At 41.6% G+C, this 10900-nt stretch overlaps 1 protein-coding gene across 2 annotated transcripts in view; it reads right to left on the bottom strand.

The window, feature by feature from the left end:
- The window catches only part of LOC147081076 (MIT domain-containing protein 1-like), a 17410-nt gene extending 7570 nt beyond the window's left edge, over positions 1-9840 (bottom strand). Inside the window, exons 1-5 of one of the 2 annotated variants that reach the window (XM_085980967.1) lie at positions 9654-9840; positions 7599-7700; positions 4959-5095; positions 4094-4180; positions 3018-3133 (exon numbers count right to left, since the gene is read on the bottom strand). In XM_085980967.1, coding sequence (XP_085837093.1) covers positions 3018-3133; positions 4094-4180; positions 4959-5095; positions 7599-7700; positions 9654-9798 — 587 coding nt within the window. In that variant the 5' untranslated portion in view covers positions 9799-9840. The remainder of the gene's footprint in view (positions 1-3017; positions 3134-4093; positions 4181-4958; positions 5096-7598; positions 7701-9653) is intronic. The other variant, XM_085980966.1, reaches the window with a different exon arrangement.
- Positions 9841-10900: the final 1060 nt, after the last annotated feature.

Here is a 10900-nt window from a genome sequence, read left to right on the forward strand (position 1 = left end):
AGGCAGTTCTTCTTTTCCTAGAGAAATGAGTCTCTGGAATACATTGCCAGCTTTTGTGGTGGGTGCTGACTCTCTATGTGCCTTCAAGAGAGAGCTGGACCGGTTCCTGACTGGAGCAGAGATTGCATCATATAAAAAGGTAAGTGTCTTTATAGATAACACTTATAGAATCATAGAATAGTACAGCACAGGAGGCCATTTGGCCCATCAAGTCTGCGCTGGCTCTTTCGAAGAGCAATCCAGTTAGTTCCACTCCCACACTCTTTCCCCATATCCCTACAATTTTTTTCTCCTTTAAGTATTTATCTAATTCCCTTTAAGGTTACTATTGAATCTGTATCCACCATCCTATCAGGCAATACATTCCATATCCTAACCACTCATTGCGTAAAAAGGTTTTCCCTCATGTCGCCTCTGGTTCTTTTGCCAATTACTTAAATCTGTGCCCTCTGGTTATCGACCCTTCAGCCATTGGAAACAGTTTCTCTTTATTTATTCTATCTAAACTCTTCATGATTTTAAACACCTCTATCAAATCTCCTTTTAGCATCCTCTGCTCTAAAGGAGAACAACCCCAGCTTCTCCAGTCTATCCACATAACTGTAATTCCTCATCCCTGGAACCATTCCAGTAAATCTCTCTTGTACCCTCTCCAAAGCCTTCACGTCCTTCCTAAAGTGTGTTGCCCAGAATTGGGCACAATACTCCAGCTGGGGCCTAACTTGTGTTTTATATAACTTCCTGGCTTTTGTACTCTATGCCTCAATTTCTAAAGCCCAGGATCCCATATGCTTTATTAACTGCTTTGTTAACCTGTCCTGCCATCTTCAAAGATTTGTGCACAAGCACCCGAGGTCTCTCTCTTCTTGCACCCCCATTAAAATTGTACCATTTGGCATGTATTGTCTCTCCTCATTCTTCCTACCAAAATGCATCACCTCACACTTTTCTGCATTGGTCCTGGGTTTTTTCCTGTTGTTTTGCCTCTCCTAGGAGATTACATGGCTGCGGGGGTGGATGAGGTGTGAAGGGGGGTGGGGGGGGGGGGGGGGGATGGTGAGGGAAGTTAGTGTTCAGCCATGATGATCCAACCATCGTGGTGTGGGGCAGGCTTGATGGACCAGCTGGTCTTTTCCTGCCCATCAATTCTGTATGTTCATAAAATCAAATCCTAGGTTTTACAAATGTTGGTATACAGTAAAAAAAGAGATAATGCCAAACTTATATAAAACATTGATTAGGCTGTAGTTAGAATATTGTGGCCTGTTTTGGGGGCCCTACTTTAGGTAGGATGCCAGGATCATGGAAAGGGTGCAGAAAAAATTCACTAAGGTAATACAAGGAATGACAGGCTTTAGTTATGAGAGCAACTGATCGCTATTTCCATTAGAATAAAGGTTAAGAGGAGATCTGGTACAGGTATACAAAAATAATGAAGTATTTTGATTGGTTAGTAAGGAAAGACTATTTCCACTGGTCACTAAATTGGTAAATAGAGGGCATAAATTTAAGATCATCACCAAAAGAATAAAAGGAGGTTAGGAGATTGTTCTTTATTCTTACGCAGAGGATTTGGGCACAGAAAGCCCCAAACAGTGATGGAAACAGATAGCTTTTAAAAGGGAAGTGGATAATTATTTTAAAACATTTTTAAAAGGGCAGTTCTTTCAGAGAGGCTGCACATGTGCAAGAAGCCAAATTATCTCATTTTGTGCTGTAAAATACTAAGGTTCAAAGATTCTAGCATTCCAGTTTGTTAATTTCAGAAAAGTTCCAAGTGCAAATTGCACACAGCATTCAATTAGTAGCCTGTATCAGTTTGTCAGTTTTTTTGGCCAGGAGCATAGAGGGAGCACTACTGCAGACAACGCCAGGTTCCACATGTACGCTGACGACACCCAGCTCTACCTCTATCGGCCCTCCACTGTCTCTAAATTGTCAAACTGCTTGTCCGACATCCAGTACTGGATGAGCAGAAATTTCCTCCAACTAAATATTGTATTCGGCCCCGCCGCAAACTCCGTTCCATAGCCACTGACCTCATCCTTCTCCCTGGCAACTGCATGAGGCTGAACCAGACTGTTCGCAACCATGGTGTCGTATTTGACCCAGAGATGAGCTTCCGACCATATATCCGCGCCATCACCAAGACCACCTACTTCCACCTCCATATCATCACCCGACTCTGCCCCTGCCTCAGCTCATCTGCTGCTGAAACCCTCATCCATGCCTTTGTTACCTCTAGACTATTCCAATGCACTCCTGGCCGGCCTCCCATTTCACCCTTCATAAACTCAAGCTCATCCAGAACTCTGCTGCCCATGTCCTAACTTGCACCAAGTCCCGTTCACCCATCACCCCTGTGCTCACTGCCCTACATTGGCTCACAGTTGAGCAATGGCTTGATTTTAAATCTCTCCATGGCCTAGCCCCTCCCTATCTCTGCAATCTCCTCCAGTCCTGCAACCCTCCGAAATATCTGCACTCCTCCAATTCTGGCCTCTTGAGCATCCCCGATTTTAATCGCTCCACTATTGGTGGCCGTACCTTCAGCAGTCAAAGATCTAAGCTCTGGAATTCCCTCCCTAAACCTCACCCACTTTCTACCTCTCTTTCCTCCTTTAAGACGCCCCTTAAAACCTAGCTCTTTGACCAAGCTTGTGGTCATCTGCCCTAATATCTCATGTGGCTTGGTGTCAAATTTTGTTTCATAATGCTCCTGTGAAGCACCTTGGGATGTTTTACTACGTTAAAGATGCTATATAAATGCAAGTTGTTGTTGTTTTTGAAGAAACAGTAAAACCAGAATTTTATTTTGTGTTCGACAATCCTAGAGTCGTGTTAACAGCAGTTTTGGAGGCACGCATGCAGCAAGGCTGCCCCACCATCTTAACTGAAAAATGGGGTATGCCAAGAACAGCAGAACCAAACTCTTCAACAAAAGTTGAATAATGCTAGGTGACAAATTAATAATACTGCAATTTTAAAAAAATGATACAATGCTACAAAGAAACTACCTGATTTCTCGGTCATGTATTGAAGAGGAGTGGTTCACCTCCAGGGTTACCCCATAATTCTGTAATGACTGCTTTATCTCTTCAAGGCCACCAGTCTGCTGCAAGTTCCCACCACTCTAAAATGGAACAGGTGTAAAATAGATTAAACAGAAGATTAATTCATACTATACATGTTGTGTCCAATAGTAGTATGACATCAGTACTGTAGCATTAGCATTAGCACTACTGCATGTAAGCTTCCAATAAAGCAGGCTTATTTATAGAATCATTAAGTATGGCATTTCTTCAAGCTATTTTCTCCCTTTTCCCCCAATTATGTCCTTCTGTAGCATTCACTCTCCACAACTGAGGAGGTGGGTGATCTGCTATAAGGTTTCTGTCAATGTCCCTATGAAATCATCTACTAGGTAATGTACAAAAATAGCCCAGAACTCTCCTGCTTTCATATTAGATATGCAAATTAAGTGCAAGTTTTTCAAATGACTGGGCCATGCTTGCAGATCTCTTAGTGACCAGTTAAGGGGAAGACTGGGGAGGGGAAGAGGGCAAGGATGATTACAACATCCTTACCCCAGGGCACATACCAGCTACAGTTAAATCAAGGACAAAATCTGCTCTTAGGTCCTCTGTCAGGGGGTGTGTAGTTCCCACAAATAGAGATAAAAATCCACAGACAATTCTCACTGGTGAAATTTGTTTCCTTCCCCCTTCCCTAGGATATTTCTCTTTGCTCACCACCTCCTCACACCGATACAGCTATGATTGTGAACAGTGGTGTGTGGGATGTAAAAAGATCTCAAATATTTAAATTAACATTTATTCTGTTTGCAAAGAATTTGAGGGAACACGCTCGATGGGCCGAAATGGCCTCTATCTGCACTGTGGGGTTTCTGTGATTCTGTGATCTGTGATTTACACAAACCAGCATTGTTAGCACTCATGTCAGGGACAGTGTTTATGCTCCAACATATTGCAGCACCCTCTAGTTGCAGTTCTTATACTGAATTTATTTCTGGCTTGCAATCAAGACAATGGCTTTTTAACAGTAACATTATGATCCACTGTAAGTTACATACATCATCAAGTGAAGTCAGTAGATGGATAGTTTTCACTTTGCAAGGTCCTTTTACAAGCATCTCACAGAATCTCAAGAAGTTGTATAGCTATAAAATAAAAAGCCACAAAACAGTATGAAGTGTAGTTTTTGAAAATTGTAGTGTTAAATTTGCCTTTCATTAAATTAAAAGTAGTACACTTCAATATTTTAGTTTACTTTTATCTCAACAGATTAATGTTTTGAATAGATTTGGAAAGTATTTAGACTAGGACTGGTATTTCCCAACTCAATAGCCCCCACATCCTTTCACTTATCAGTGGTTCAGATTACACTGAGCCATCACGTTTGGCCCTATAGTCACTTCTGATAAATGGGGTAAAACTGCAGGCTGTAATACAAAACAGCACTTTTCTTAACCCACCTGCACTGAAAATAGTGGCATTTGGCAGATTGTTAGTACAGGTTGAGCGTCCCAAATCCGGAGTTCCGGAATTCGGAATGTTCCGGAATCCGGACTCCAGGACGATTGATGGTAGGGGTCCGGAATCCGTAAAATGTTCTGGAATCCGGACACCCTGAGGGAGGCTTACCAAAAACCGGAACCTGGGCCCAGGCATTTCCGGACTCGGCACGTGTTTCTGATGTCTGAAGTCCGGAAATATCGTAACCTGGGCCCGGTTTTTCCGGACTTTGGACATCAGAAACACGTTCCGAAGTCCGAAAAAAACCAAAAACCGGCTCGGTCTCGGTCCCAAGGTTGCCGGATTTGGGACATTCTACCTGTAAAAGAATGTCAGTATCAGTAATCTTGTCAACAAATTAAGGCATAACCAAGTACACAATGAAGCACTCCATCTCTAATGGTACAGTAGTATACTTATCACCTGATGAACATGCTTGATGTATGGATCCTCCACCCAGACTTCAGTAACAAATGGATCCAAGTATGGTTTGAACAATTTTTCATAACTAAACCCAGTAGCATCTGCTGTAATTTTGATCTGTTCATGATATTTCCCTTCTGAAATACAGAAAATTAGCAAAAGGTTGTACACAAAAAAAATCATAGTTTTTTCTATAACATTTTTAGTTACACACCTAGCACCATAATTGATGCATACGAGTCTTTATATTTTCAAGGAGGTATTCTGCACATACATATTACAACCTCGGCAATAGAATTTAAAAATTCTACTTCACGAAATTAATTTGAAGCAAATACTAAACACACAGGTACACATCAGTTTCACTTTAACATGGTACTTTGGAGGCGTGGATTTTATATGCTAAAACTATTTAGCAACAATCTCACAAAATAAAATGTAATTTCCAAATGTCAGATTGCAATTCTTTATAGCAGTTTCATTTTTAATGTCAATATTTACATTTTTTTATTGTGAAAAAATGTGGAACCTATATATAGCTATCACTTACTACTATTAACTGGACTCTCATTTGCAGGATTCATTGGTTTGTCATCAGGAAGAAATCCATCTTCTTTTGGAAGTGTTAAGAGGTAACAAAGCCTCTAACATTCCCTCAGGTGATTTCTTTTATAAAGACCATTCTACTAGACTAATAATCCAGAGGCCTGGACTAATAATCCAGAGGCCTGGACCAATAATCCAGAGAACATGAGTTCAAATCCCACCATGGCAGTTTGAGAATTTGAATTCAATTTAAAAAAAAAAATCTGGAAATTAAAAAAGCTGGTATCAGTAAAAGCGAATATGAAGCTGTCGTACTGCCATTAAAAAGAAACAATTGGTTCATTAATCTTTAGGAAAGGAAACCTGTTGTCCTTACCTAGTCTGGCCTATATGTGATTCCAGTCCCATACCAATGTAGTTGACTCATAACTGCCCTCTGAAGTGGTCTAGCTCAGTTTTATCAAACAGCTGCAAATAATTTTCCTTTTTTTTGTCCCGTATTAAATTGTTACTTATTTCCTTTGGTAGGAAGAATAAGGAGGCCACATACTCCTTGGAAAATAAGTATCTAAATGGGGTAGAGGAGCAGGAATCTGGGGGTACAGATACACAGATCATGAAAAGTAGCGACGCAGGTTAATGAGGTCATAAGAAAAAGCAAACAAAGCACTGGGGTCCATTTGTAGAGGGATAGAATTGAAAAACAGAGAAGTTATGTTAAACTTGTATAGAACCTCGGTTAAACCTTAGAATACAGTGAACAGTTCTGGTCTCCATATTATAAAAAGGATATAGAGGCACGGGAGAAGGTGCAAAAAAAAAACTTACTAGAATGATACCAGAACTGAGAGGTTATACCTATCATGGAAGATTGAACAGGCTGGGGGGCTCTTTTCTTTAGAACAGACTGAGGAGTGACCCGATAGAGGTTTTCAAAATTATGAACGGGTTTGACAGGGTAGAGGTGGAGAAGATGCGGGTAAGACCAGAACCAGAGGCCATAAATATAAGATAGTCACTAATAAATCCAACAGAGAATTCGGGGAAACTAGAGAGCGGTTAGAATGTGGAACTCACTATCACAGGGAGTAGTTGAGGCGAATAGCATCGATGCATTTAAGGGGAAGTTAGATAATCACAGGAGGGAAAAGGGAATAAAAGGATATGTTGATGGGGTTAGATGAAGAGGGGCGGGAGGAGGTTCATGTGGAGCATAAACACTGGCATGGACTTGTTGGGCCGATTGTATTTACAGCACAGAAACAGGCCAATGTACTTTCTCTGCCACCTGAGCAGGCAGCCAACCTGTTCCTGACCTCTCGCAACACCAGTCTTATGCTGTATGAGACAAACCCAAGGTGACTTCATTGACTTTTTTTTAACTCCCTGTGGAAAGCAAATAACCTCTGCTCAACACCACACTAAACACTAATCCATCATTCAGTGCGTTGGAATTGTGGGCAAAAACCCTCCACCTAGCATTGTGCAACAAAGTGAACCAGAACAACGCACTGCACCATCCAGGTGTAACACTTTTTTTCTCTTTCCCTTATTCCACCCCCCTCCACAAATCTCTTTGAAGGGGGTAATTCATGTCAGCATTCAGTTCCATGGGGCTGGCAGCTGCCCAGTACCACAATGAAGCATCCAATCTTCACGTGTGAGCCTAGACAGTGATTGTTAACAATGTATCTGGCAGTGGGAACACATCACAGCTGAGGCCAATCGTATCCTTGACATAAAAACCATGTGCTTTTTCCATGAGGAATGGAGAACCTGGCTGCCAGTTTTTCCCCCTCTCACTAATCAGGGGACCCTGAATCCAATTGTAGTTCGTCTCTTCCCCAGATGAGATCAGTTAATTCAGCACAGACCAGGAATCGAATAAAGGATTTTCCTGGTCTGTATGGCTCAGTACTATACTAAACAATTAATTGCCTATTCTAACTTATGAAGCATTTGAAACATTTACAATTTGATGAACAGAAAATGTAGTCTACAAATCATTACATCTGACATACAACAAAATATCCCGAATATGGGACATGTAAAACGTTACTACATTTACAAAATATCTTCTTTCAGCTTAGTTACCTTCTTTCAGCTTATTCAGCTGCATTTTAATTTTTTCTGCTCGATCCATGTAGTTCCTAATTTTCTGTCGATAGTAGACTTTTTTGGTGTCATCTTTTGTAGCTATTAAAACAAATAAAATTCCTTAATTAGCCTGCCAGTTTTTTTATATAGCATAGTTGTGTATCCAACATTCTTTCTTCCTGCCCTTTCTTGAAGTCATTGACTCATGCTAGGATATGGTACGTGGGTTTTGTTGCCCTCTGGTACCTCACCCAAGTGGCCATTTTTCATTGATAGTTGGAAGGCCGATGACCATGTGGAGGGGGCATCATATCTGAGGCCACTCTTGTCCTTAAACATGGATTTCCCGGAACGGGGTCACCATTATAATTATCCGGAGCTAGAACGGTGGCTGCTATTCCCCTTCCAAGCCCAGGGATGCTGCAGTCAATTGTTGTACAGCACAAATTGGAGTTCAAACCCAGGACTTTCCAGGTTTATATGGTTCAGTATCACAGCTAGGATGGATTTACCCAATGAACAATCAGAGCAACAATGATGAACGGTGGTACCAACATTATTTTGTAACTGAAATATAATGTGCATGAATAACATGATCTCACCATCACCAGGAGTCATACCAAAATAAATATTTTAATAGCGTTTATATTGTACAAATGTGATAAATAGAGTAAGAGAGTTATGAACAGCAGAGTAGAGGAAAATAATTCAAGTATTGAGGTCAGAAGCATGTAACCTACTTGTCCTTTGGATTATTTTTCCTGAAGTCCCACATCACACTGTTCTCCGGTTAGTCTACATGTGTTCACTTCACTTAGCTAGTGTGATACAATATTTTACGAAAGCAAATACATGTTTTTCATAACCATGTAACAACAAGCATAAAAAGTATCTACATTTACAATAAAGCATTAAGCAAATAATGTTCTTGACTTTTGAGATCAAAGTTTTGGCTAAGTAACTTATATAACATAATAGTTATCGTCAGACATGGAGACTTTTTCATGTGGTCCACCCAGAGATTCAGTGATAGAAACATAGAAGCGAGGAGCAGGAGTAGGCCATTCGGCCCTTCGAGCCTGCGCCGCCATTCAACGAGATCATGGCTGATCATCCAAACCCTAGCACCCGGTTCCTACACAGACAGCCATCCCACCCAAGCCCTATCCCCGTAACCCCACGTATTTAATCCCCCCCAACATTAAGGGCCAATTTTTATCATGGCCAATCAACCTAACCCGCACATCTTTGGACTGTGGGAGGAAACCGGAGCACCCGGAGGAAACCCACGCAAACACGGGGAGAATGTGCAAACGCCACAGACAGTCACCCGAGGCCGGATTTGAACCTGGGTCCCTGACGCTGTGAGGCAACAGTGCTAACCAAAGTGATGCATGATTCCCACAGCCATGTAAAATACACAAGGCTTTGTAGTCTGAGGGTCAACTGCCAGTGGATCACAAATCACCAAGTGTGCTTTCAACACACACACACACACACACACACATATATATTTTTCTGCTGAAGATATTGACTTTTGCTGAAATACTCTTCCACAGACACGGTCAGCATTCTGATACCTGTGAGAGTCCAGAATAAGAGTGTTGGCAGACATTTCAACCACAGAGGGCATCAAAGTTGAATTCTCACTGACATCCACATATGCACTTTCCAGCAGGGCTCACCAGGGAGTAATCAGAAGCAGAACGTTGGGGTGATATGTTTCCTTCCCTAGTCCATGGAAGCTGGGACAACTGTATTACTCATTCTTTATATTAGTTTTATTTTAATTTTATGTTATCCCTGATGAGTCACCTAATTCAGCGGAGACCGGGAATTGGATCTGGCATCTTCCATTCTGTATGACTCAGTAACACAACATGTGCATTTACCCACTCAAACATTGGGGGAGCTTAACGTGTTATTTGTTAAAGCTATGGGGAAAGAATGGTTGATTTTTGAATGTTCCAGAGATCCTGATAGTTCAAAAATGTGGTTGCTGGATCTAATTTCTAAAATAAATCACTGAGGAAATGTTAGAGGCTTTGTTACCTTTTAACACTTCCAAAAGAAGATGGATTCCTTCCTGATAACAAACCAACGAATCCTGCAAACGGGAGTCGTTGTCTAACTCAACCGCTCTCTTCAGCACAGTCACAGCCGAGTTCTCCATTCCTGTCAGCACACTCTGAGACATTGTAGCAGAATCTATAAATAATAGTTAACACAACCTTATATAGCGTCTTTAATGTAGAAAAATGTCCCATTGCACTTTAGAGGTGAAAAATTAAGACAAACAGGCACCAAACCCTGGCTGGACAGTTAGAATAAAAGACCAAATGTTTGATGACAAAGACAGGTCTAAAATCAGAAAACCTATTATTAAGAAGGTTTTTGAAGCTGGAAACAGAAGAAGAGATGTGAAGATGTTTAGGGAGGAGTTCCAAAAATCATAGCTGAGGCAACTGAAGGCTCTGCCGCTCACGGTAGGAAGAGAAGGTTGCTGAGGCTGGGTGGGCTAAGCCGTGGAAGAATTTGAAGTGGAGAACAAGGATTTTAAATTCAGTGCACTGGGGATGGGAGGCAGTATAGGTCAGCGAGGATGAGGATGGTAGGCAGATGGGACTTAGTGCAGGACAGGACACAGGCACCCGAGTTTTGGATATGTTGGAGTTTGTAGAGGGTGGAAGATAGAAAGCTGGCAACAAAGACATTGTAGAAATCCAGTCCAGAGATAACAAAAGTATGGTGAGATGAGATAGGGGTGGAGGTGGGAATAAGCATCTTGGTTATAGATAGGATTTCGATTTTGAAGCTCCGGTTTAAAAAAGGATGCCACGATTTTGCAAGGCCTGATTCAACCTGACCTCATAGCCGGGGAGTGGGGTAGAGTCAGTGGCAAAGAAGCAGAGTTTATGGCTTTGTTCTTCTTGATGTTCAGCTGAGAGTCTAACAAAACAGAAGCGATTGTGGGGTCGAGTGAAGTAAGGGTCAATTAGAACTGGATGTTAGCATTCATATGGAAGCTAAACCCATGCCTGTGGATGATGTCATGGAGGAGCAGAAGCTTAATAAGAGGGCACCAAGGATACATCCTTGGGGAACTCCAGAGGTGAATATAAGGGCAGGAAGAGAAGCCATTACTGGAGATGTGTAGACTGGGTTAGAACAGCTAGGTGTGGAACCACTGAGGAGAAGTTGAGAATAAGCAATAAAGGAGACTGGCATGGTCCATCATATCAAACGCTGTAGAGATCAAGGATGATGAGGAGGATTAATGCATCATGGTCACAGTCATA

This window comes from Somniosus microcephalus, unplaced genomic scaffold (assembly GCF_052327205.1).
Source record: "Somniosus microcephalus isolate GS21.2 unplaced genomic scaffold, FLI_Smic_1.0 scaffold810, whole genome shotgun sequence".
NCBI classification, from domain to species: Eukaryota; Metazoa; Chordata; class Chondrichthyes; order Squaliformes; family Somniosidae; genus Somniosus; species Somniosus microcephalus.